The 27,454-nt window shown below is 42.8% G+C and overlaps 1 protein-coding gene and 1 non-coding gene across 2 annotated transcripts; both read left to right on the top strand.

The window, feature by feature from the left end:
• Positions 1-282: 282 nt before the first annotated feature.
• C16H7orf31 (chromosome 16 C7orf31 homolog) lies at positions 283-27,454 on the top strand. Its single transcript, XM_004652798.2, has 10 exons — positions 283-372; positions 834-991; positions 7,310-7,486; positions 13,222-13,293; positions 15,338-15,367; positions 18,537-18,718; positions 19,032-19,120; positions 22,819-22,993; positions 23,261-23,352; positions 26,576-27,454. The coding sequence occupies exons 2-10, from the start codon at positions 858-860 to the stop codon at positions 27,392-27,394; spliced, it is 1,770 nt and encodes a 589-aa protein (XP_004652855.2). The 5' UTR covers positions 283-372; positions 834-857; the 3' UTR covers positions 27,395-27,454.
• LOC123455440 lies at positions 10,219-10,355 on the top strand. The gene has a single exon (XR_006633914.1). It is a non-coding gene; the product is annotated as a small nucleolar RNA SNORA2/SNORA34 family (small nucleolar RNA).

Here is a 27,454-nt window from a genome sequence, read left to right as displayed (position 1 = left end):
GCGGTGCGCCCGCTCGCCACACTTCCGGTCCCTCTTCCAAGTCCCGCCCCCATCGGGACGAGCCCGGCGCTCGGCTTCCTCAGGGACCGCGGCTTCTGCCCTCGGGCCACGCCGCTGACCCCCGTCCCGTCCCCACCCTAAAGATGCATTACCTAAGTGCCACGGTCACGGGCACCGTCACAGGCAGCCCGCCCCGCCCAGGCCGGCCCGCCCGCCGCGCACCCTTCGGTCTCGGTTCCCCGCACCTGCCCGCACGCTCCCGGGGTCCGCAGGTGCGGAACACAGCGAAACTCCTCGCCCCGCGGAGACCCGCCAGCCCCGGCCGGAGGAAGGCGAGGTGCGGCCGGGTGGGCTCCCAGGCCCATGTGCCAGGTGCGTGGGGGTCTCGGCCTTGGGCTTCCCCGGGCCCCGCCGCCGCGGAAGCCACCTGCGGCCCCCACCCCCCACCCCAGTCCCTTGTCCCAGAGGCCTGAGTAGTGTGAAATTTGAGGCTGGAGTTGAGTTTCCATCCGCTGTCTGAGAAATAAGGGGTCTTGTGTAGATCTTCCGGTCAGCCAGGTAATGTCCTGACTCTAGAAGGACCTTCCACCTGGTTGAGATTCATGTTCACCGAGCCTGACCGAGTTGCTGTCTCTTGCCGACTTGACATCAGAGAGTCCACAGACCACGTTGCAGCTGGTGCCAGGGAGCCCGCGATTCCTGCGCAGCGAGATGGGCTGAGCAATTTACCCTCACAAAATGTGTTTCCTTCCTGCCCTCGGGGTCATTGTGATACCAGCCAAGACAATTTCCCAAACCGAAGGTGCCCTCACCATTTTTGTTTTATGTTCCAGATTGTACCTTTTTAGCTAAGAATCATGGAGGTACTTCACGGCAGGCCCTACTGCTGCAGGGAACTTGAAGGAGCTGACATACTATCAGACACCTATTACTCCAACCAAGTGCACACTCCGCTAGAAACAGTTACTCGCCCAACTGCCTCAGAGAACAGGTAAAATAAACTAGAAAAAGCAGGGGAAGGAAACATCTCTACTTCTGCGTATCACAGAGAAGGCAAGACATGACACTGAGCCTTACAACGTTCAGTCTGTTAGGAGATACAAGAAATGAATTGTATGTAAAGGGGCAATTTGGTTTTTTTTGCACGTGTGTGGCATATGCACGGCACCTACAGAGAGCAGATGCCAAGTGTCTTCCTCTGTGACTCATGTGCTTTGTCTCCTTGACACGAGTCTCTCACTGAACCCAGAGCTTCCCTTTCAGATCAGATCTCCTCTGGTCTCCACTCCCCACAGGACTGGTTCCAGGTGTGTGTCTACACCCATCTGTTTATCTGGGTACTGGGGAATGAAAGTAAGGGCTAAGCAGGCCCGCTGACATCCCAGCAAGCACTTACCTATGCAGCCACCTCTCAGTCCCAGACATAAAATTCTTTTTTTTTTTTTTTTTTTTTTTTTGAGGTAGGGTCTCACTCCGTCTAGCTCAGGCTGACCTGGATTCACTGTGTAGTCTCAGGCTGGCCTCAAACTAACGGCGATCCTCCTACCTCTGCCTCCCAGGTGCTGGGATTAAAGGCGTGCGCCAGCACACCCGGCCCCAGACATAAAATTCTTCTACTGCATCCTAGACTGCTGGACTAGGCACTTCATTTGGAAATTAATCTGTTTTAATCAAAGAATTTTTTTTATTTTATACAGAGCATTGTGGCGGTTCTGTAACCTTCACTAGCATCACTTCAGAATTATTCCCATAATTTCTTGCTAATAAACAGCGGTTTAAATTTTTGCTTTTACTCGGCTTCCTGTTTAGCAGTTACCTTCTTGTTGCTGGGACTAAACACCCAACTGAAAGCAGCTTATAGAAAAGGAAAGTATTTATTTCCAGCTTGGGGGGGAGCAATTTTATCGTGGTGGGGAAAGCATGGTTGGAGCAGCCAGCAGCTACATGGGCCCGTCAGCAGGAAGGAAATAAAGGAGAGCGAGCTAAGCGCAGCAAGCAAGGCTGGGCTTCCACCCCAGGGCCCCGCCCCCAACCACACAGTTCCCCCCAATACATTTCCTCCAGCAACTAACTTCCTCCAGCAAGGCCTCACCAGCTAGGGGTGAAGCATGAGGCACTTGATGGTCAAGTTTCCAAATCCCATAGCACAATAGTTACTCAAAATAATTAAAATTGCATCTAACATCCATTGATTACTATTACTAAGTTATCCCTATATCAAATACTTTATGGTAGTGGGTTTTTTTTCCTTTTGGTTTTTCGAGGTAGGGTCTTGCTCTAGCCCAGGCTGACCTCCTGGAATTCATTATGTGGCCTTGAACTCATGGCAGTCCTCCTACCTCTGTCTCCCAAGTTGTGTAGTAGTTATTTTAATCCTCACAATAAGTATATGAGATAAGAACTAATATCATATCCATTTTACCTACAAAGTATCAGATATTGACAGGTAATTTCCCAAGATTCTAGTGTCAGCTACTTTTGTACCTGATTTACTCGAATCATTTTGACAGGGGGGAAAGTCTCAAAATATTTAATTAAAAAAATAATTGTCGCCGGGCGTGGTGGCGCATGCCTTTAATCCCAGCACTCGGGAGGCAGAGGTAGGAGGATCACCGAGAGTTCAAGGCCACCCTGAGACTCCACAGCGAATTCCAGGTCAGCCTGAGCCAGAGTGAGACCCTACCTCGAAAAAGAAAAAAAAAAAAAAAAAAGAAAAGAAAAAGAGAAAAAATAATTGTCCCAGCCAGGTGTGGTGGTGGCGCACGCCTTTAATCCCAGCACTGGGGAGGCAGAGGTAGGAAAATCGCTGTGAGTTCGAGGCCACCCTGAGACTACCTAGTGAATTCCAGACCTGACCTAGAGTGAGACCCTACATCGAAAAAACAACAAAAAAAAAAATGCACATTTTCAGACTTGATCTAGAGCTATCATATAACTAGGTCGAGGAGGCACAAAGAGACCTGCAGTTTTGGGCTTATTTTGAGAAAATAAGATAGCAGAAAGCACTGAAAACAGCAAATTGCTTTCTGATTCTTTATTTGGTTTTGTTTTTGAGGTAGAATTTCGCTCTAGCCTAAATTGACCTGGAATTCACTATGTATTTCAGGCTGGCCTCAAACTCACAGCAGTCCTCCTGCCTCTGCCTCCTAAGTGCTGGGATTAAAGCACCACACTGGACATTTCTGATTCTTTTTTTTCTTTCTCCCCCCCTCCCCCGAGATAGGGTCTCACTCTAGCCCAGGCTGACCTGGAATTCACTATGTAATCTCAGGGTAGCCTCGAACTCACAGCAATCCTCCTACCTCTGCCTCCTGAGTGGAGTGCTGGGATTAAAGGCGTGTGCCTCCACGCCCGGCTTTCTGATTCTTAAATAGAGTGTGGGTGTGTGGGTGTGTGCATGCACATGTGTTCTGATAACTAAAAACAGAGGGTTATGATTGCTCCAAACTTTCCTTTAGTTTTTCCTTCCAATCAGCTAAACCCAGCATCTGAGTTTGGGGTTTTTTCTCAGAATGCTATGCAGAAGCCAGGCGTGGTGGCTTATGTCTTTAATCCTAGCACTTGGGAGGCAGAGGCAGGAGAATTGCTGTGAGTTTGAGGCCAGCCTGAGAATAATACACAGTGCATTCCAGGTCAGCCTGGCTATAGACACTTTCTGGAGGCTTGTGTTGATCACAGATCTTTCTCCAGAACAAGTGAACACTTGACTTCCTGTGGCTGCAGACTACAACACTAATAACTGGATTATTGTTTTCGTTGTTAAGGAGATGAGTTTTACTCAAGCTTTAAAATTATATCATCCTAAAACTTCAACTTGTATTTCAAGTGGTTCCTTCAGTACAGTGCTGTGAGTATTAAAGCTAAGAGGATGGGAGTGGGGGGGACGCGAGTCTAAAATAAAAGAGAAACATAGTAGATGAGGCACGCATGCTGGAAATCCCAACAGTTGGGAGGCAGAGGCAAAGGACTGCCAGAAGTTCCAGACCACCTGGGCTGAGGGGGAGGACCTATTTACGTGTTACCTCTTACTCTGAATGGTTTCCCACAGCTGACCAGCGCTAGGCAGACAGCCGTCCACATGATTGATTAACATTTGCCACTGGCTCATCTCCCGTGACAGTGTGACGCACCAGGTCAGATGTTGAGAAATTGACTCATTTGTAATTTAAATATAACTTTTACAAACTTGGACATTAAAACTTAGATTGTCATTAATCATACATGTTTAATACTTTTCCCGTGTCATGTCTCGCAAATCATGTCTCTTGATCACAGTCAGAGCTGGGGAGGCCTGAGAACTGTTTGCCAGAACCCCAAATCTGTGTCACCAAGGTTGTCCTTGACCGGCTAGTGCTGGGCTCGGTCAGCTACCTCTGCAAAGAGCTAGACAAATAGTTGAGGCTTTGAAACCACCACAACTCTGTCGACTGCCACAAGCATGCACACAGGATTGTGAAGCTGACCCGAGCAGTCAGGCAGGAGCAGATAGAACTGTGGCGCTACAGTCCTCTGCTACTCAGCGTCAAACACAAAAGAAGTTGGACCATCATCTCAGATCCATAAAATTTTTAACTCATCATGAATCCAAGTCCCAAATGTAAGGGCTCAAAGTATAAAACTCTTAAAGGAAAACAAGTAAGTTTTCATGATCTTGAATTTGGCAGTGTACTGATAAGTGACTCCCAAAGCCAGGCAACAAAAATAAAATCAAGTTGAGCTTCACCAAACTTTAAAACTTTGCAGGTTGGGGAGATGTCTTACTGGTTAGAGGTACCTGCTTGCAAAGCCCACCAGCCTGGGTTTGATTCCCCAGCATCCATGTAAAGCCCAATTTAGGAAAAAAAAAAGTGTTTCAAACAACTGACCAGAGGCTCTGGTGCACCTGTACACACATGCAAATAAATAAATAAAGGTTTCTTCCTTAAAAATCAAAAAACTTGGGCTGGATAAATGGCTTAGCGGTTAAGCGCTTGCCTGTGAAGCCTAATGACCCTGGTTCAAGGCTTGCTTCCCCAGGACCCACGTTAGCCAGATGCATAAGGGGACGCATGCGTCTGGAGTTCGTTTGCAGTGGCTAGAGGCCCTGGCACGCCCATTCTCTCTCTCTCTGTATCTGCCTCTTTCTCTCTCACTTTCAAATAAATAAATAAAAATAAGCAAAAAATTTTTAAGAAAATCAAAAACTTGTGCTGGAGAGATGGCTTAGCAGTTAAGGCGCTTGCTGTGAAGCCTAAGGCCTCAGGTTCGATTCCCCAGTATCTGCATACTGTGTCAGATGCACACGGTGGCGCATGTGTCTGGAGTCCATTTGCAATGGCTAGACACTTTGGTGTGCCTCTCTCTCCCCCTCTCAAATAAGTAAATAATTAAATAAAATATTTTAATAAAAAAAATCAAAAACTTTGGTATTTCAAAAGACAATCTCAAGTGAGTAAAAAGAATGCACAAAATAGAACATATGAGCATAGCCCACCTAGCTTGTGTCTAAGACATATAAAGAACTCCACTAAAAATTAAAACAACCCAATTGAAAACACAAAAGACCCAAATGGATATTTCACAAAAGGGGGAAGGAACTTGGAAAATGCTGTGGGCCGTAAGAAAATGCAGAGCAGGGCCACAGAACGCCACTTCCTGTCCACTCACATCAAACAAGTAGGAGTTGTCGAGAGCGTGGAGAGGTTAACACTGCTTCAGTGACCCGTGTTCTCAGGAGGCTGGGCTGGGAAGAGTGCCCTGAGTTTCAGCCTAGCTTAGGCTACGAAGTGAGTTCTAGCTCAGCTCGGCTTGAGCTAGAGACTCTGCACCAAAAAAGAAAAGAAAAGAAAGAGCTGGAGAGATGGCTAAGTGGTTAAGGCGCTTGCCTGCAAAGCAAGAGGACCCAGGTTCTATTCTCCAAGACCCACATAAGCAAGATACACAAGGTGGTACATGCTTCTGGAGTTTGCAGTGGCTAGTTGCCCATTCTTTGCTTTTTTAAATTAAATTTAATCTTTTATTTGAAAGGGAGAGATAGTGGGTGCACCAGGTCCTTCAGCCACTGCAAATGAATTCCAGACACATGGGTCCCCTTGTGCACGTGTACGACATTTCACACTTATGTCATTGTATCTGGCTGGAGAGATGGCATAGCAGTTAAGGTGTTTGCCTGCAAAGCCCAAGAACTCCTGTTTGAAGTGCCCATTCTTTCTCTTTCTCTCTCTCTCTCCATACACACACACACACACACACACACACACACACACACACCTGCCTCTTTCCCTCACACACACATGCTCTCAAATAAATAAAAATATTTTTTAAAAAGCAAATGGAGAAATCAGAATCTTATGTTCATTGCCATTGAGAATGTCAATTGCAACATCTCTTGACCTAGGGTCAGAACCTAGGTTTGATTCCCCAGTACCCACATAAACCAGATACACAAAGTGGTGCATGCTTCTGGAGTTCATTTGCAGTAGCATGCCCATTTTCTCTTTCTGTCTCCCCCCCACACACACACCACTTGCAAATAAATAAATACAAAAAATAAAAATAAATAAATAAGAGCCAAATATATCAACAGATGAATGGCTAAGCAAAGTGTCATATACAGTAGTGGAATATTATGCTGCCATTAAAAGGTATGAGGTACTGGCACATGCTACATCACAGGTCAAATTTGAAACCATTATGCTAAGTGGCAGAAGCCACACACAAAAGGCCGCATGTTACATGGTTTGGTTTATATGAAATGTCCAACATGGGGAAATCTATAGAAGGTAGATTAGTGGTTGCTTAGAGTTCAGGCAACAGAGGTTCGGGGACATATGACAATCACAGGTAAGCATACGGGGTTTCTTTTTAAAACGTTGAAAATAGAAATGACTCTGGTAGTGGCTACACACACTTGTGAGTCAACTAAAAGTGACAATCTGTGGCATGTGAGTCATATCTCAAGCTATTTTTTTTTAAAATAAATACACTACAACTATTGGGGGTGGAATAATCTGTTGGTCCTCAGAAATAAAAATTCTGGGTTGGCAAGATGGTTGAGCAGTTAAGGCACTTGCCTGCAAAACCTAAGGACCTAGATTCAATTCCCCAGTACCCATGTAAAAGCCAGATACACTAGGTGGCAGTGGCTAGGGGCCCTGACATACCCATTCTCCCTCTCTCTCTCTCTCAAATTAATTAAAAAAGTTTTAAATATACATTCCTCCAGGCGTCCCGTTGTGCCTGAATCTATCAATCATACTGTGCTCCAAAACGTGATCTTAGGGGGAGTTTTGATGTGGCTGAGCAGATTCAAACCTGTCCTTTCCCACAGGTACCAGGAGCTAAGGAACTCCCTCCAGCAGTGCAGGCTCCCATGGGGTGCAGACAGGGAGTATGGCGGCATCATCCCAATGTCCCTCGCTGAAGAACACAGGTCCAAATGCGAGCCTTCCCGTGCCATGAGCAAAGGACACCAGCATTACGGATTTGGTGGAGAAGCCTGGCCAAGGTGACTTGCTGTCTGCACTCCGTGTGCACACACAGGGTTTCCCTACCCACTTCTCTTCTTTCTACTGCTTCTCTGTTAACATGTCTGTCTCCAGACTTACTTCTTGTACTCTCTAGGAAAATACACAGGCAGAAAAGCTAACTGTATGCTTTCTAGTCGGGAAGTCATGGAAAGCCTACGGGGTTTGTTTTGCGCTGCTGTCCTTGGAAATGTAAAGTATTGTGATTGGAAATTTTGACAAATTTCTCACTTATCATATTATAGTGGTTTGAATACATGGCCCCAGTCTATTCAGTTTTTTATTTGTTTATAGTTTGCATCTGCAGCCACCTGGCTGGAGGCAGTGTCACTGGGTGGATCTTAAGGTGTGGTGGTAGGTTTCAGATTTCAATCTGAAGATATGCAAAGTGTGCCTAGCTGGGGTTCCTGGAGTGTGCTGTGGCTTTTGGCTTTTAGGCTCGTGCTTCTCTCTCTCTGTCTCTCTGCTTGGCCCTGTGAAATCAGGCCAGCTTCTGCCATTATGGAACTTCCTCTGGATCTGTAAGCTTCAATAAATATCCCTTCCTCCATAACTGTGCCTGGTCTGGAAGTTCAGCTCAGTGAACCTAAAGCTTTCTGCTACACATATCTTATCTAAAACTCAATGGGATATGAGAAGAGGGATATTAAATTAAAATAGTTTCATTTGAGCAGAAATCTGGCCTCATTTGTACAAATATTCCTGGAACATCTGCTTTCTAATTTTTTCACTCATCTTTTTATAGTACTAGAGACTGCAAGGCACTGTCTTCAAGTATTAAATCTCGAAAGTCACTCAACCAGCAACAAAAACTCAATTTAAAACTAAGAAGAGGGCTGGAGAGATGGCATAGCAGTTAAGGTGCTTGCCTGCCAAGCCTAAGGACACATGTTCAATCTCTCCAGATCCTACGTAAGGCAGACGCACAAAGGTGAGGCAAGAGCGAGGTTACATGTGTGCACTAGGTGGCGAAAGCATCTGGAGTTCTATTGCAGTGGCTGAGGCCCTGGGGCACCAATTGTCTTTCTCTGTGTCTCAAAAAAATAAATATCGGGGCGTGGTGATGCACGCCTTTAATCCCAGCACCCTGGAGGCAGAGGTAGAAAGATTGCCATGAGTTCAAAGCCACCCTGAGATGACATAAAAAATTCCAGAGTGAGACCCTAAGTCAAAAAACCAAAACTAAGTAAACTAACTAACTAGGAAGAACTGAGCCTGTTGGTGCAGGCCTGTCATCGCAGCTATTTGAGAGGCTGAAGCGGGAGGCCTGCCGGGGCTACACAGGGGGTTCAGCCAGCCCGGGCAATGCAGTGAGACACTGTCTCAAGAAGGGAGGGAAGAAAAGGAAGGAAGAGATAGGAAGGGGGAGAGAGGGAAGAAAGAAGGGGAGAGGAAAAAACAGAACTAGGGCAGCTTAGTGGCAAAGCACTTGCCCAGCAGAAAAAGGGGTGAAAGGGGGGGGGGGCTGGAGAGTTTGCTCAGTGATTAAAGGCACTTGCTAACAAAGTCTGATGGCCTGGGTTCAGTTCCCCAGTACCCATACAAAGCCAGATGCACAAAGAGGCACATGTGTCTAGAGTCTGTTTGCAGTGGCAGGAGGCCCTGATGTGTCTCTCTATCAAATAAATAAAAAGATTTATAGCTGGGTATGGTAGTGCATGCCTTTTATCCCAGCATTCAGAAGGCTGAGGTAGGAGGATCACTATATATATATGTGTGTGTGTGTGTGTGTCACTAATGAGAAGAGGAAAACCGTAACAGCAAATGAAATAATCACATTAATTTGGGTTTTTCTGGTTTTTTTTTTTTTTTTTGGTTGTTTGAGGTAGGGTCTCACTCTAGTCCAGACTGACCTGGAATTCACTATGGAGTCTCAGGGTGGTCTCGTACTCACGGTGATCCTCCTACCTCTGCCTCCCAAGTGCTGGGATTAAAGGTGTGCGCCACCACACCTGGCTTTGAATACATCGCATTATATATCACTAATGAGAAGAGGAAACCCTAACAGTAAATGAACTAATCACATTAAATATTTGCTAAAGGTGGTAGAATTCACTCAGAACAGAACCATCGAACCATGGTGCAGAACCTGCTTCTGCTTTCTCTTGTTTCATCTAAAAATCCCAGTTTCCTGGTTTGCTGCAGTCTAGCTAACTAGTCTTTGATGCTGTTCTAAAGAAGGTAAATGAAATGAGTTAGGAAAGGAAGACGCACTAGAGAGACACAAAGATAACATGCAACAGATGGCTTACCGAAGTCTCAGAACTAAATAAGTAAAACACTAACTGAAAGACGCACTAGGAGTATTCAGACATCAACACGCGGTACAGATTGTAGGCCCCTCGAGTTCAAACACTTGTTCAACAGATTTGTGCTACCACCCATGCTCAGGGGAACCTCAGCCTCATGTGGGCTGGTTATGTGTTAGTGAGGTGGAGGGTATCCTCCTAGTGTGCAGTGAGCAGACAGAGAGCCCCGGGATTCCGCACCTCTGCCTGAGTTCTTGTAGATCTGCAGAACAGGCATTTGAGCCTGGGTTTTTTGACTGGAAAACCACATTCTTTCACCTGTTCATAAGACTTACTCCTCCATGTATTCATGTAGCATCACATAGTACAAAGACAGCAGGCACTGGTCTAGTGACTGGCAGTGTAACTCTATGTGGGGTGTCCAAAGATTGCCCCCCAAAAACTTATTTATTAAAAATGCACAGTTGGCCCTGAATCAAGGCTGGCAGTTGGCTGAAGCTATTGGTTTCAAGCAGGAGCCTAAAGAAATGTCTTTCTATGGTCTCTTGGCCATTTCAGAAATTTGGAAATGCAATGGTCAATTCATTAGAAAGAAACATCTGCCTGGGTGTGGTCACCCATCTCTGATCCAGCACTTGTAAGGCTGAGGCAGGGATTGAGAGTTTGAGGATAGTCTGGGCTATATACTGAGACCCTGTCTCAGAAAAATAGCCAAAGAAACAGCTGAGTTGTGGGTGATAAGTGTGGGTCAATAAATTAAACTTTTAATTTTATTTATTTGCAAACAGAGAGAGATAGAAGTGAGAGGGAGGGAGGGAGAGAGAGAGAGAAGAAAGGAAGGCATGCTAGGGCTGCTAGCTGCTGCAAATAAACTTGAATGCATGCTCAAAAAGAAAATACACAGGGCAAAATAACAATTCCATTTGTATGAGAAGAGGTAAGCTACAAACCCTGCGGTTCTCCAGTTTGAAGCTTAAGAGTGAGGAGAGACAAAAGGGTGGATAGCGAGTGACATCTGAGCAGACCAGTCCTCACCAGCGTGCCTGTCACTGCTCTCAGTAGGAGGCGCTGCAGCATGGGTACCGTGGGTGTTGGCACTGAAAGGTGTACATATGGGCAGTGCCTTCGCTTTGCCAGTTTCCACATTTGGAGCATCCACTTGCTGAGACAAACCGGGATGTGTGCCCTGCATCCCAGCAGTCACCCACATATGCAGCGGACTGGTCTGCAAGTGGGCAGCCGTCCTGGTGGGGGGGGGGGGTTGAAATTGACAGTACCCTCATTCTAGAAACACAGAGTAGGCTTTCACAAGATACTGGGCAACTGCAGTGACCATGGAGAATCTGAAAATGTGACTGATGAGGTGTAGGCTCTGTCTGATACCACCCCTCAGTCCCATTTCCTTCTGGAGTAAAAACCACCATTCCCTCCCATGTAATCTCTTTCCATGCTTTTGTTTCCCGTTTAAAGAGTTACGTGCATGTCTGTTGAGAATACATGGTGTGATTTTTTTTTTTAATTTGATATATAGTATTGAGCAACTTGGACTTCTTCCCTCTCTTTGAACTAGAGACACAGATCTACTTTATTACTTTTAATTTCAGTATATTCCTCAAAATACATACATGATGGATTGTCTAGCCACTCACACACTGTTCCTTTTATTTTCATTTCGCATTACCTGTACTGCAGTGAGCCTCCTTGTCCGGGGCTTTGTTAGCTCATACACAGGTGCTTCTTTAAAGCAATCGTAAGTACAAGTTCTGGGCTGTGATATGTAAGTGTTCTTAATTAAGTAGATGAAGCCCAAATGATTTCCTCTCTGTGGTGGTGTGTAAAGGTCTCCACTTCCCTATGCCCTGGGCCATCTGTGATCTTCTCAGACTGTGTTGCTCTTGTCCATCTAATGGGTATGGAGGGCATCACATTCTTAAAATGCATTTCTCTGGGTACTAGTTACTTAGGTGCTGTTTTCTGCCTATATTTTATGTACAACTGATTATATTTCTTGCCCAGCTCTTATTCTTTGCCTAGAGGCTTACTGGCCCCATTTGCTCTGAATATCAATCCTTTATGTGCTGTCTGTATCAATTCCAGTTTCAGTCTTACTGGGGTATGGAGGTTTTATGGTATTCCTTTGTCTTATCAAATTTCCTTTTGTCTGTTTTTAAAAAAATCTAATTTAAGAGGCTTGCCATCAAAGACAAATATGTCATGCATAGTGGAGCACTCCTTTAGTCCCAGCACTCAGGAGGCTGAGGTAGAAGGATCCCTGTGAGTTTGAGGCCAGCCTGGAGCTACAGAGTGAGTTCCTGGGCTAAAGTGAGACACTGCCTCAAAATAACCACACACAAACACACACACCAAAGAAAAAATGTTTGTATTGGTTTATCCCAAACTCTTGAGTGTTTTTTGGGGGGTGGGGATATTTGTATTTGCTTTTTGGTTTGTTAGGGGTTTTTAGTCTGTTCAAGAAAGGATCTGGTTATATAGCACAGACTAGCCTCAAATTCACAGTTCTCCTTCCTCAGCCTTGTGAGTGGTAGGATTATAGTCATCCACTTCCAACCTCTTTTACTGGGTTTTTTGGCTTTCATTTTTAAAAATTTTTATTATTTATTTGCAAGCAGAAAGAGACAGAGGGAGAATGGATGCACCAGGGCTTCTTGCCCCACTGCAAACAAGCTCCAGATGCATGTGCTGCTCTATGCGTCTGACTTTACGTGGGTACTGGAGAATCGAATCTAGGCTGTCAGACTTTGCAAGCAAGCGCCTTTAGCCACTGAGCCTCCAGCTCTCTTGCACTCTCGTTCTCGCTTTCTCTCTTTTTGTGGTTTTTTGAGGTAGGGTTTCACTCTAGACCAGACTGACCTGGAATTCACTGTGTAGCCTCAGGGTGGCCTCAAACTCACTGTGATCCTCCTACCTCTTCCTCCAGAGTGCTGGGATTAAAGGTGTGCACCACCATGCCCGACCTTCTGTCTTTCATTTTTATTCTATCTGAAACTACCTTTTTAGAAATGTGAAGTAGAGCTGTATTAAGTCTTCCTGTACTATTTATTGTAAAAGTGCTTTTCTAATTTAAAATGGTGCCTTTTTCTTTTTTTTTTTTTAAATATTTTTTTTTAAATTTATTTGAGTAGGACAGACACAGAGAGAAAGACAGATAGAGGGAGAGAGAGAATGGGCGCGCCAGGGCTTCCAGCCTCTGCAAACGAACTCCAGACGCGTGCGCCCCCTTGTGCATCTGGCTAACGTGGGACCTGGGGAACCGAGCCTCGAACCAGGGTCCTTAGGCTTCACAGGCAAGCGCTTAACCGCTAAGCCATCTCTCCAGCCCATAAAATGGTGCCTTTTTCTATATTTCATAGTATTACTGTATGGTAGTGTTAATCTCTTTTACTGTCTACTCGTTGTTTTGTGTTTATTTTAAAAGTTATTTAATTTAATCTTTTCTGTCTTTCCAGAAACCTTCCTATTGAACAATACTATTATTTGACACAGAACAAGAAAAGTGATATCTATGGAAACGATTCTCTGTAAGTCTGGGGAAAAAGTTTTGTATGATATCACATAATATTTTAAGTGCAAATGGATCATATAAATGTTAAAGTTCCAAAATAGAGACTTTTAGTAAAACAAGTTCTTCCTTCGTATTAGAGATCATTCTACTAGAAATTAAGACTAAACAGGCCAGGCGTGGTGGCACAAGCCTTTAATCTCAGCATTTTGGAGGCAGAGGTAGGAGGATCACTGTGAGTTCGAGGCCACCCTGAGACTACATAGTGAATTCCAGGTCAGCCTGTGCTAATTTAAACAAGTGAAGAAAAACTAAGAAATAATGAATAATGTTCAGCACATGGTAATAATGTTCACATAGGTCATCTTGACTCGTCCCCTGAGTTCACCTGCTGAATCTAACAAGAATCTTTTGTCTTCAAGATTCACTGACAAAAATTTAGTTGAGATTTTTACAAGGATAGAGGATTATTACGATATCCTCAACATCTCTTAGTGAGGTTACACTCTTAAGTCTTTTTTGAATAAGGAAGCTTTGCTAATTTACTCTTAAAGATATTATCTTCCAGCATATGAAGTTATTTCTTTATTCTTTGGAATAGTTTTATGTTTATTACAAAAGCAAGCATTTATTTTCAAGTAAAACACTATGTCCTCATGGAACTCAGTACTGTGTGCAGTGAATATACAATAAAAAACACAGTAACAACTCTGAAATAACACTGAACCTTTATGTAGATTTGCTAGTTCTTTTATAGGTTAAGCCAGTGCATTATTATACGATGATCATTATATGATGATGCCACTAGAGGGTGCCAAAGAGACAAAAGTTTCGTTTTCCTCGCTCCATTAGTTAACTTTGCTATGGAACGTTGTCACAATAAATGAACTAGTTGAAGTTGAGAAAGTGGTGTTTCTGAGCGTCTGTTACTTTGATTTTTATCTTTTCAAATTTTGAATTTTTAAAAAATATTTCCTTTTACTTTAATTTCATTTTAAATTAAACCCAAATTGTCTTATCAACAACAGAGCAAAATTTGTCAGATAAGAACAATTTTAGATGCCAACTTAATGTTTCATATGTAGCAGCCAATCAGGTAATGCTAATTTTATTTGATTCATATATCCACCGCATCTCCATCTGTACACTTTGGCAACATAGTTGGAAGATGGGAAATGATTTTTTTCCCACACCCATAGAGTTTTAAAAAGTTATAAATGTTTATGGTTCATGTGAATCATATGTTTATAATACATTATAGTGAAATAAAATTGTATCTTACCAGTCTCTATTGAATAACCTCCAACATGGGGAATGTCTAAAAAATTTGTATTCAAATTTACAGACATTTTTATTGTGCTTGGAATCTTTCATGCTATTATTTGTGTAGGCTGAAATTAATTGCTGAACTCAAATGTAAGTGGGTAACTCGCCCTCTGGAGGACTTGTTTCCAGGGCTATGGTATTATTTCTTGGCATTTGCAGTTCAGAGTAGTAACTTATTGGCCTCAGAATGAACTGGTTCAAAAAAGCCCTTTTTCTAAGAACTTGCTCAGCTCTGTCCTCTGTGGTGGCTGGGCAGCATTTACTATCATGAGTGATCAGCAACTGTGGACAAAGGGACAAAGCACACCCGGTGCTTCTATGCCTTCTCCAAACAGGCCACTCAGGTCGCTTTAGGTCACGTAATTGCACCACACATGTGATGTCAGCCTCCCTTGGCACTCTGGCTGCAGCCTGATTATGCAAGGCAAGGTCAGTAAGAACTAGAGCTCTTGACTCTGTATCTTCCCTGTAAGTAAGAACTACGGAAGGAGTGCTGACCAAGACTAAAGTGGGAATACATGAAATGTAAGAACTAAACAATAGACACTGGGGATGTGAAAATACCATACCTTGTCGTGTCCATGTGTACAGTTCCCAGAAGCTAATAAAATCAGGCTTAATGACAATGGAGCTTGAAGATGGAGAACATGTTTACTCTGGAACAAGTTTCTAATAGGAACACAAGCCTTGGAAAAGCCCTAACTTAAATTGGGATTTGTTCCCTATTTTTATTCTAGGTTACCCAAACCACCTAACTCAACTGTAGGGTAAGTATATATATATATGGTAATGTATAGTTTCCTTCTCATTATAATCAAGAAAAAAATTAGGCTGGATGTGGTGGTGCAAGCCTTTAATCCCAGCACCTGGGAGGCAGAGGTAGGAGGATCACCAGGAGATCGAGGCCACCCTGAGACTACATAGTGAATTCTAGGGCAGCCTGGGCTAGAGTGAAACCCTGCCACGAAAAAACAAAAGAAAATGAAAAAATAAGGGTATTCCTAAGACTATATGGATATAAGGACAGGTGAGGCTTTTCTTTTTTTTTTTTTTTTTAACATTTTGCTTATCTATTTTATTTATTTATTGAGACAGAGAGAGGGAAAGAGAGAGAGAGTGAGAATGGGTGCACCAGGGCCTCCAGCCACTGCAAACGAACTCCGGACACATGCGCCACCTTGTGCATCTGGCTCACGTGGACCTGGAGAGTTGAACCTGGGTCCTTAGGCTTCGTAGGCATATGCCTTATCCACTAAGCCATCTCTACAGCCCAGGTGAGGCTTTTCATGAGAACTGCATTTTGGCAATTGGAAGCAGAGGCTAGTGCAAGTGCGAGGTAATGTATCCAAATGTATCCACTTCTGCATGGTTTTTGGTCTGTAGAAGCACTGGGAATTAATACAGAGATACTGCATCATTTCCCTATTAGCACCTTATATTAATGTGCCACCTTTGCCATGATTTTGAACTAAAAATGATGCATTACAGTTAACTAAAGCCCACAGTTCAATCAGAGTTTGTTTTTAACCTGCTGCCCCCCTTCTGTCCCGGGACACCACCCAGGACTCACTACCTTTACTTGGCAGGTCTCCTCAAGCTCTTCTTGGCTGTTACAATTTCTCACACTTTCCTTGTTTTGATAACCTTGACAGTTTTGAGAACTATAGGTAAAATACTTTGTAGAATGATTAGATGGAGGAATGTGTTGGGTGGAGGTGCCATTTACACTGTGTCCTGCTCAACCTGATTTACCCTGTTAATGTTACTCTTGGTCACCAGCTTGGAGGATCTTGATCAGGCTCCCCATCGCATGGTCATGCGTTCTGTCCCAGCTTTCCACACCGCACTCTTAGGAAGAAAGTCTCTGTACAGAAAGCGCCTAAAATCACGCACCACCACAGCATCCACTTAAATTACTAGGTGCCATTCTGCATGGGAGGTTTATTTATGCCTTTGCATGTATGTGTTTAATCAGTGGTTTTCAGTGTGGACTCATGGCCATTTATTTTGATTTGAAGTACTTAGCACCAAAATGCTACTTTTCCCGTTTATCACATTGGCCATAAAGAGCTCTTTGAATTTGCTCCTTTTTTTGTTTGTTTGTTTTTGACCTCTCCTCCATCATGGCAGGGCTTGGGGACATGTCTCGGCCTCCTGTGCTTTGCCTCCACTCCTAGAAGCAGTCACAACCTCAGGACTCTTTATGATGAACTAAGCCCAAGAATCCAAATAGGCCAAGTACAAGGTGCTCAAGCTTCTCAAGTTCCCCATCGGTCTGAACTGGAAATGTTAAGCTGCATGTTGTGATGGTTTTCAAGCCAAGAACTAGTCAAATGGCTGACAAAATCAAGGCCAACATGCTAGGGTCCTTCGCATTTTGAAAGACAACTTTGTGAAGGACTTGGCTTTGGGCTGCTCCAATTCTTTCTCGTCATAAAGAACCTCTGGGAAAGGCTCTTTTGCTGGGTTCTATTTCTTGGTTCCACCGTTCTCTTTGGAGCCTAAATTTTACCATGTGAAGCTACATGTCAGGGTGGGGCAGGGTTGGTTCCTGCTGGTGGCTGAGGCTGGGGACTCTTTCTGTGTCTCTGGTGGTTTGCTGGCAATCTTTGGTACTCTTTGGCTTATGGATGTCCCCTGTGATCTTCATTTCTACATGGCATTCTCGGCATATGCTTTCCTATGCCCAAGTTTAACTCTTTTATATAAGGACAGCAATTGTACTAGATTAGAGACACTATTTATGCCCATTTAACTCTTTTTAAAAATATTTATTTATTTATTTATTTATTTGAGAGAGAAGAAGAGGAAGATAGAGACAGAGGGGCATACCAGGGCCACCAGCCACTGCAAATGAACACCAGACACATGTGCCACCTTGTACATCTGGCTTATGTAGGTACTGGGGAATGGAACCTGGATCCTTAGGCTTCATAGGCAAGTGTGGCTTAACTGATAAGCCATCTCTCCAGCCTCCTGAATCCTTTTAAAACAAGAATCAAGAATTAAAAGAAACAAGGGGCTGGAAAGATGGCTTAATGGTTAAGGCACTTGCCTGCAAAACCACCCAGGTTCAGTTCAGTTCAGTTTATTCATGTAAAGCCAAATGCACAAGGTGGTGCATGTGTCTGGAGCTCGTTTGCAATGGCTAGAGGACCTGGCACACCAATTCTTTCTGTGTGTCTGTCTCTCTTCTCTATCTCTTTCTGCTGAACAATAAATAAAAGTATTTTTAAAAGGACCAACAAGAAATTCTTGCTATATAGTCTACAAAGTACAAACCTGATACATTACCTGCTTTATATTAAAAGAATTGGATATGATTATTTTAAAACTTAAATGTAAAAAGCCGGGCGTGTAGAAAAATAAAAATTAAAAAAAAAGCCAGGCGTGGTGGCGCACACCTTTAATCCCAGCACTCAGGAGGCAAAGGTAGGAGGATTGCCATGAGTTCAAGGCCACCCTGAGACTCCATAGTGAATTCCAGGTCATCCTGGGCTAGAGTGAGCCCCTACCTTGAAATACCAAAACAAACAAACAAACAAAAAAATTAAATTAAATTAAATTTATCCAGGCATGGTGGCACATGCCTTTAATACCAGCACTTGAGAGGCAGAGGTAGGAGGATTGCTGTGAGTTTGAGACTACCCTGAGACTACATAGTGAATTCCAGGACAGCCTAGGCTAGAATGAAACCCTACTTGGAAAAAAAATGAAATAATTCAGTTTTAGTTTAGATTTGCCAAGTGCAGAAGGGTTCCTGTTTTATGGTAGCTGTTCTACAGAATGCTAGCCCCAGGCGTTTGGAACTTTGGGTCCCTGTCATGTGCCCAGGGATCACAACACTATTTGCCACAAAAGGGTCCCAATAAATACTTAATGATTTTTCTCACCGTATTTTTTCTCTTTTTGCTTTATTTGCTCGATAAATCTTAGAGAAGTCTGCTCAGCGTACCCAATGGAACACCCCTACCATACACACACGTGCCGTGGCGCCATGTTCCCGGCCTTCACATCACCTAATGACCTCTACACAGGCATTAAAGCTCGCACTCAACAGCCTTTTCCTCCTACGGTGCCAACCAAAGCCTATGATACAACAGTGTTGAAGACAAGAGGTAAAGTGTGACTTGAAATAAAAACTGTGCTAACTCTTACATTCCAGGAAAGAAAGGAGCATGGGGGCTGAAAACACAGATGGCTGACTGACCCGTCCACAGACTGGAAAGGGGGCTCAGCTCTTGAGCTGGGACCACGCCACAGACCAATCCAGTCAGGCTTTGTAGTCCCCGACCTTTCAACCTTACACACAGCCTCCTGTGGCAGAGACAGAAACATCTCTACCTTATATCATTGTGAATCCATAAATTCAACTGGTGAAAAAACTATTCTTAAATACTTAATGATAATTGTTTTTACTGAATTTTTTAGGTAATCCTTACAGATATGAACTGCTTGATTTTCCCATGGATTCAAAGAAGAAAGCATTGACTTGGCCAGGTCAGGGTGTATATTATGATGTAAGTATCTTTCAAAATGTGTGCTTAAGAGAATAAAAAATAACATTTTCATACATTATACTTATATAGGTCTATAAGATGGGCTGTTTTATTTTCCATCTTGATAAATAGTGTGAGATTTTGACTAATGCACATTTTTTTCAATTTAATTAGCTGAAGTCATCTACTTTGGGTAATTATGGGACATTTCCAGTTACAAAACAAAACAAAAGCTTTCAGAAAGATGATGGGAAAGAACTATATCTCATAGACTCCTCACCCAGCTTGGTTTTTGTAACTTATAATGTCAAGTAATCCCAAGAGGAAGGTGGTAGACTTTCAGAAAAAAGTCATACCTGTTTTCATTCTAATCGTTATGAATACCTTTGTATCAAAGTCTAAAGTAAAACAGCCATCATATATTAAAAAACTTCTGTACACTAGCCACTTTATTATATATGTCCTTTAAACTTTATAATGATCTCATAAGATTAGAATCACCTGGAGTACTTTAATAAACCCCAGCTTGCTGGCTGCACCCCACATCCATTAAATCATTCCCTGAGGGTAGGACTCACAGTTACAAGTCAACAATTTATAATTCACATTCATTGCTAATAGTCATCTTTTTCTTGCTCTACCCTACACCCAGGGGAGGAGGAAGGACACCAGTAATCTGATAAGTAGTTCCTAACATCTGTCACCTAGCTGCCCAAAGAAAACTCCAGAGACTGTATTTAACTAATTATCTTAAACCAATGAGAAAGAATATGTAGCATATTAGTAGAGTGTGACTTTTAAAATGGTTCCAATCCTGGCTCTAAAACTTACCAAGCACTGTAACCTGAATAATAGTTAATCCTTCAATACTTCAATTTCCTAATATATGAAACAAGATAATAACTAAGCTATTTATTTGGTTTGTCCTGAAAATGAAATGCATATAAAAGCTCCCAACACCATATTAGTTCATAGTAAACTTATAGTAAACATTAGCTCCTATTGGTATGATTATTCTAATCATTATATGCTTTGTTGACCTTGGAAAATAGACTACCCTGAGTAAGAAAAATTAACCTTGCGAGTGCCAGGGCTTAATTTTAGCAGCCTACTTTCAGCGTCTTCTTGCCCTCATCCTTTTGATGACATGGGTAGGGGTCTGCACTCTGAGGAGTCGCAGAGCTGTAGGACCCTCACTCCCACCCACCCCAGAGCTTCCCTACTTCTTTACCTTTAGGATCTGCTCATTTTCCCCACCACAGTCACTGCTGAACACTGTACTTGCTCCACCAGAGCCTCTCTTACTACTTTTCTCTGCCCCCTGAAATCTCCTCACTGACCACTTGCAGCTGTGACCAAGCCAGTCATACATTCCTTTTCCTCTCACAGTTGGTTTTAATATCTGATTCTTCTGGACTGCTTATGTTGATGCTTGCTAAAATAGCTGAAGACCTTGGTCCTCTCTGTTTGTCAAGAATATTAGCTTTTGTGACATGAAAATAGTCTTTAGGAAGAGATCTATTTTATAATCATCTTTTGAGTAACATAAGATGTAATCCCCCAGGAGGTGCCATAGATTTCCCTAATGTTGAACTACTTGAAATGTTTTAACAATTTCCAAAGCCAGGCATGGTGACACACACCTTTAATCCCACCACTAGGGAGGCTGAGGTAGGAGGATCACCATGGGTTTCAGGCCACCCTGAGACTGAACAGAGTAAATTCCAGGTCAGCCTGGGCTAGAGAGAGAAAGTATTCCCGAGCCTACCTGAGCCTGTTTATTTAAAATTATTTATTATGTGTTTATTTGTTGTGGGTGTGCATATGTGCATGAGTGCAGGGGTATGCGTGACGACTTTCCTGTGGGATCTAGGGATCCAAACTCAGGTACCTAGAGGACCACAGCAGGCACATTACCTGCTGAGACACCTCCCTCGCCCTAATATTTCTTGTTTGTGGTTTTGCTTTTTCGAGATAGGGTCTCACTCTAGCCCAGACTGGCCTGGAATTCACTATGTAATCTCAGGGTAGCCTTGAACTCACAGCCATCCTCCTACCTCTGCCTTCCGAGTGCTGAGATTAAAGGTGTGGCCACCATGCCCAGCTCCAGCCCTAATACTTCTTGAGACAGGCTCACAAGTATTTTTTATCATGAGTACTCTACTTACATAAACTGGGTATTGCTTAAACTTAACAGGACACTAATAGCAATATCCCCCTTAGGCCTGGGAACTTGAGAAAGCCCTTCTCTGCCCTCCCTTGCTGTGCTTCTCCTGTGGGGCTGAGACTAGGGGTGAGGAGGTCCATCTGCAGCCCAGGTTCCCCGTCTCCCATGCCACACAACAGCCTCTGTCAAACTGACTTGGGCTCTTCCTTAGATCCATCCTCAAGGGCTAATGGTATTTCCTGCCAGTACCTCTGAACTAAAGGACTGACCAGATGCAGCTGTTGGTTGAGCATGAGGTGACGGAAGGAAGGAACAGAGAGAAGACAGCAGTCAGGGGGGCTGTGTCTCTTCATGCAGAACTTGTAATAGTCTAAGAAGTGTAACTTTGAACCTGGCTTTCCAGGTTGTAACAAAGGTCTTCTAGAGTAGAGAAGGAGACATGTTTATCAGTGGATTTGCTTGCTTTCAATCAAACTGTTTAGCAAACGGAATGTGCACCTCCATTCCAGACCCTGGCACCAGTAAGGGTGGACTTGGCTGCGGGAGGAACATGGAGTAGCGCTGGAATGTTATGCTGTATTACCTCTCGCCTCCACCTCCACTTCCACCTCCACCTTGGCCTCCATCCACTCTTTAGCATCCACATCTCTCGGCCTAGCTGCTGCGGGGTGACAGTGCACGGCCTCTTGTCTTCTCCCTCTCCCCACTCCTGCTCCCAGCCCCACTTCTCCATTCAGCTGGAATCAATCTCTCCCTCCTCTGAACTTCCAAGTAACTGTGTCTTGACCTCTTTTACAACAGTTATTCGCATAGAGTCCTTTGTGCCCACACCTCCTCTCTCCTCCAGCAGGAACGCTTCTTTCCTGCCACTACTGTGCACGTGTCGGTGCTCAGAAAAGACGGAGCGTCGTCCATCAGCCATGTTTACATGCATACCTCTTTTGAACAAATTAAAATGCTATTGTTAGATCTAAAGAATGAAAACTGTATTTGAATGTGAGTGACTTTAACCTTCATCAGAAAGTCACAAAGAGCTGGGGTGGTGGCTCACACCTCTAATCCCAGCACTCAGGAGGCAGAGGTAGGAGGATCACCACAAGTTCGAGGCCATCCTGAGACTGCATAGTGAATTCCAGGTCAGCCTGAGCTAGAGTGAAATCCTACCTTGAAAAAAAAAAAAAGTCATGATGATACATGGTTTCATTCCAGGCAAAGAAGAAAAAGCAGAAGATACCCAATATTGACTAAAATTAGCCAAAAATGCCCCTCAGAATTCCTAGTACATAAAATTTCACTGGAAGAATATGTAGAGACATTATTTGGACATGAGTTATCAGAGGCTTTAGAAAGGATTTTACCATTTCTTTGATAAAATAGTGGATTTGATTCCAAATACAGCTACAGTTACCATGCCTGGCTTGAAACAAATGAAGAAAAAATGTATCTGACTACAGCCTAGAATTTCCTTTTCTCCTTTCTTCTGAGGCAGTGACATAGCCCCTACACTAAAGTAAATGAATTAATAACAGTAATCTTTATGTTCATATTCCAGTTTCCTAAATGTTTTGAAAAAAATAAACCAATATTCTACCCCAAACCTCCAAAAACATTTGCTCCCAACACTTCGTTGAATCCATGGGATTGTCTTAATTCTGCAAAAGAAGCCAATATACAAAGAAATCTTGAGCGGTCCCACTGGCTTTCATCATATGCTCAGGATTTTACAGGTATGAGTTAATGTTAATACAAGTAAAAATAATAAAATTGGAATACTCAACACGTGCTTTAACAAGCTCTTTTATCTTCTAGTATTTCCTCTCTTTTACATCTAAATACTAATAAAATCAATAAGGGTGGTAAGTTACTCGTAAGTGGGTAGCTGGAACATTGGGTTAGTTTTCATTTGATTGATTCTAATTATAAAGGGAATGGATAGGTTTTCCTATAAAGGGTAACTTACTCTGCTAAAATAATAAGATAATGTTTCCATTAAGGTCTGGGACCTATGAATCCCCTTCAGCTGGATGATTACCATGAAAAGGAGGTAGCAGATCTAACTGGACAGATAGGATTTGACCCACAGCCTGTAAGTAATTACAATCAACTCTCAGTTATTTAGGAAAGGAATACCAAGGTATTAGACTCCTTTTAGTTTTACCCACTTTTTGTGTCATGAGTATTGGTGGCCACTCCAGCAAAGAGAAAATATAACTGATTTTAGAAGATAATTTAGCAGTTAAAGTGCTTGCCTGCGAAGCCTAAGAACTCATGTTTGAATCTCCAGGTCCCTCATAGCCAGATGCACAGTGACGCAAGTGCACAATGCCAAAAATGTGCACAAGGGGTCATACACATCTGGAGTTTGTTCACAGAGGCTATGCCTATTCTTTCTTTCTCATTCTTTCTCTCTCTCAAAAAAAAAAAAAAAAAAGATAATTCTGAACTTAATTCAAACTGGCCTAAATGCCCTTGTCTACTGTTTTCTTAACACTTTCTACCATGCTACTGTTGCCAAAATAACTTAAAAAGGAATTGGTTTACAAAAGAATAAATCTTAACTAATAATTGAATGAGATTCTTAAAGTATGGATCTTTGCATAGCTGCATATCTTTTAACATTTTATTTATTTATTTGTTAGAGACAGAGGAGGAAAGAGAGGGATGGAGGGAGTGGAAAGAGAGAGAATGGGCGCACCAGGGCCTCTTGCCACTGCAAACGAACTCCAGATGCGTATCTGGCTAACATGAGACCTGGAGAATCGAACCTGGGTCCTTAGGCTTCGCAGGCAAGCACCTTAACAGCTAAGCCATCTCTCCAGCCCAGTTGCATATCTTATACATTAATATTGCTTTGGAAGAGATGACACTTATTCCTGATAGAAACAATAATTGAGAGTTGGCTAAATTACAATCAAAAGCCAATAAGTTCATTGATTATTTAAAATAGCATGAAAGAAATGACCAAGCCCTTTAGTAAAAGGTATAGTCTGTTAACTAAATTATATAAAGGAAATGAAATGATTTAATACTGTGCAAGTTTTATTTTATTGAAGCCCTAAATTTTATCCTCTACAAATTTTGAAAACAAAATTAACATTTTCAAAGATGCAAATTGTAGAAAGATACATAAAAGAAGCCTATAATATTATTTAATTCTCTTAATGTTTAGCTGAGCACAATAATCTTGCATTAGCTTCAAAATTGGCTAATGTGACACAAAAGCAACCAGGAGAAATGAGTCTGTAGACCATGTTTTCATTGTCCACTGAAGGATTTGTAGTTGTAGCACTTACAGGCATTCTCTGTTGAGCCATACATCTGCTCTGATGGTGTGTCAAGTATGTCCAACATAAACAGACTCTGGGAAAAATGTTTTAGTGGAACTCAAAAATAAATGTGAAGTTGTTTTATATAGGATAAAGGTACTGGCTGTAGTCCAGTTGGTGGTAGAGTGCTTGACTAACACGCATGAAGTCCTCAGTTAATCCCTCGCATCACATAAATTGGGTGTAGTGGCCCGTGCCTGTAATCCCAGCACTTGGTTGGTTTAGGCAGGAGAGTCAGCCTGGTATACATGAGACTGTCTCAAAATAAGAAAGCAAAACAAAGAAACAAGCAAGCTAGGTCCTTGCATTGGGAATACTGTGAAAATCTTTATGCCCTTTTTCTTTAATGACAATTTTAATGAAGCATATAGGAGAAATGCACTTAGTGACTAAGGTGCTTGTCTGTGAAGCCTAAGGACCCATGTTGGACTATCCAGACACACAAGCCAGACACACAAGCACAAGGTGGCACATGCCCACTAGGTGGTGCGAGCATCTGCAGTTCTATTGCAGTGGCTGAGGCCCTAGCATACCAATTTTCTCTCTTTCTCTCTCGCTTTCTCAAAATAAAAAAATACGTATTTTTTATTTACTTATTTGAGGGAGGAGAGTAAGGGTAGACCAGGGCCCCTTGCCACTGCAAACAAACTCTAGACGTATGTGCCACTTTGTGCATCTGGTTTATTTGGGTACTAGGGAATTGAACCTAGGCTGGCAGGCTTTGAAATAAATCACCTTTTAGCAAGGCATCTCAAAAACGCCAACCCAGGAACGATTGCTGATGTGTTCCCTTTCTCCATTTACTATTGCAACAAATAAAAGATGTTTGCACCTTAAAAAGAATAATAAAGGAAACAAACAGGGGCTTTGACCAAATAACTCAATGGGATAGCACATGGCTTGGTTCAGTCCCCAGCACCAACAGACAGACAGAGGTAACATCTCAGCCCTTGGCTTCTTGTCACCAGCCCTAGCAGAAGATGCTTCTTAAAGTGCAGGCTCCTGGTCTGGGAGGATAGCTCCGTAAGAGGGTGTACAGGTTTGTTCCCTACCACACACACACCCAAAGTAAGGAGATTTCAGAGTCCCTCTCTAGGCCTCATAAATCCCAATCTTAGACCACAAGCTTGGGAACTTCACCTTCTGATTCCAATTCAACCAAAGCTTCAAAATTTTTGCCTGGATTAATAAAAGCTTATGCTGATCCTAGCTACAGATGACTGGGCTTCTGCATGAGAATGAAAATACTTAGTAGCAGAGGCCAGTAAGTTAAAAAGGAGATATAAAGGGAAGAGAAAGGAAGGGAGGAGGGTACTTAATAGGTTGATATTGTATATACGTAAGTACAATGATTGTGATGGGGAGGTAATATGATGGAGAATGGAATTTCAAAGGAGAAAGTGGGGGGGGCAGGGAATTAACATGGGATTTTTTTATAATCATGGAAAATGCTAATAAAAATTTAAAAAAAGAAGCTTGTGCTGAGATTTTAGATAACTGCACTATACTGAATGGTGGTGTTCATGAGCTTTATAGTGATTACTACATAGATGGGTATCCATGTAGCAAAAAAAAAAAAAATGCCTTTTTCATATTAGTGGAATTGAGCTGGGCATGGTGGCACACGCCTTTAATCACAGCACTCAGGAGGCAGAGGTAGGAGGATTGCCATGAGTTCAAGGCCACCCTGAGACTACATGGTGAATTCTAGGTCTGCTAGAGTGAGACCCTACCTCAAAAAAAAAAAAAAAGAAAAAAGAAAAAAAAATTAGTGGAAGCCAGGGATGCAGGGAAAGGTATTTATTTAGGCCCAAATTTCAATGTCTTTATCAAACAGCCTTGCGGTGGGTACTCTTCCACCCATCTCATGTTTACTGAGACAGTGAAACATGGGTATGAATGTTGGCATGCCACCTGTGGCAATATTCTTACAATGCCTTTTATTAATCAGTTGACTTTCTCCCCCTTTATTCCACATTATAGCAAGAAAAATCCCACCCTACTTTAAAACCCACCAGACCCTTGGAAGGGCGAATTGCCCGACTCATACAGAACCGACGTCCTCTGGAGCCTTTTGTCCAACAAAGACCCCCTTCCTGCCCAGATTGTACCCCTAGAGTTTTGTGTGCTTTTCATAGGTTCATACCAAGTTCTGCAGAAATGATGGCACTAAACAATAACCCACTGGCTGGCATGACCCATCAAAACCAGGACATCGAAGAGAAGGTTAAGAAAGAACAAGGCTTGCTGTCTAACTATACACTTCCAACTTGCTGCTCATCAAAAGATCTGACCAGCCTTTATGACACAAAACCACTTCCAAAGATCACAGATATGAAAAAGACAGATGATCTATTCTGGAGGCAGCTGGCATTAAAACCCCGACTCATGTCCTGCTCCAAATCAAATCATTGCATTCATTATGACAACTTTCAATCTGCCTTACGAGACCCGTATTCTTTGTGTCAAAACCATGCTCACCTCAGTAAGTCTAGCATTCTACAAAACAAATCAGATAAGGAAGCTTTCACTATAGATGACTTTTTAGGTCAACAAGAAGAGTTTGGCTTGCACATGGGAAACAGTGACAGAACAAGACCTTTTCTGGGTTGGATTCCTAGAGTTGGAGTACACAAGCCTCACACCAACCTACTGGATTTTAAGAACTCATTTTCAAAATCTAATGCACAAAAACGTTTCCATAATTCCATCCTAGAAGACCATAAAGATCTCAGGGATAAACTGCGCTCAGGGAGGAAACACCAGTTCTACGGCCACAATGCCCACTATTTCTATAACTGAGATATTCCTCCTTCCCTTCAAGCCTCAGCTTCTTGCAAGAAAATTAAAAATGTAACAGAA

The sequence above is a fragment of the Jaculus jaculus genome, chromosome 16 (assembly GCF_020740685.1).
Source record: "Jaculus jaculus isolate mJacJac1 chromosome 16, mJacJac1.mat.Y.cur, whole genome shotgun sequence".
NCBI classification, from domain to species: domain Eukaryota; kingdom Metazoa; phylum Chordata; class Mammalia; order Rodentia; family Dipodidae; genus Jaculus; species Jaculus jaculus.
The sequence above is the reverse complement of the archived record's forward strand: the minus strand, read 5'-3'. Positions and strand labels throughout refer to the sequence as shown.

Coding starts and splice junctions, on each gene's coding strand:
- C16H7orf31 (XM_004652798.2), top strand. CDS start 858: ATGGAGGTACTTCACGGCAGGCCCTACTGCTGCAGGGAACTTGAAGGA. Junction 19,121..22,818: donor GTCAGGGTGTATATTATGAT/GTAAGTATCTTT, acceptor TTCATATTCCAG/TTTCCTAAATGTTTTGAAAA. Junction 23,353..26,575: donor TAGGATTTGACCCACAGCCT/GTAAGTAATTAC, acceptor TCCACATTATAG/CAAGAAAAATCCCACCCTAC.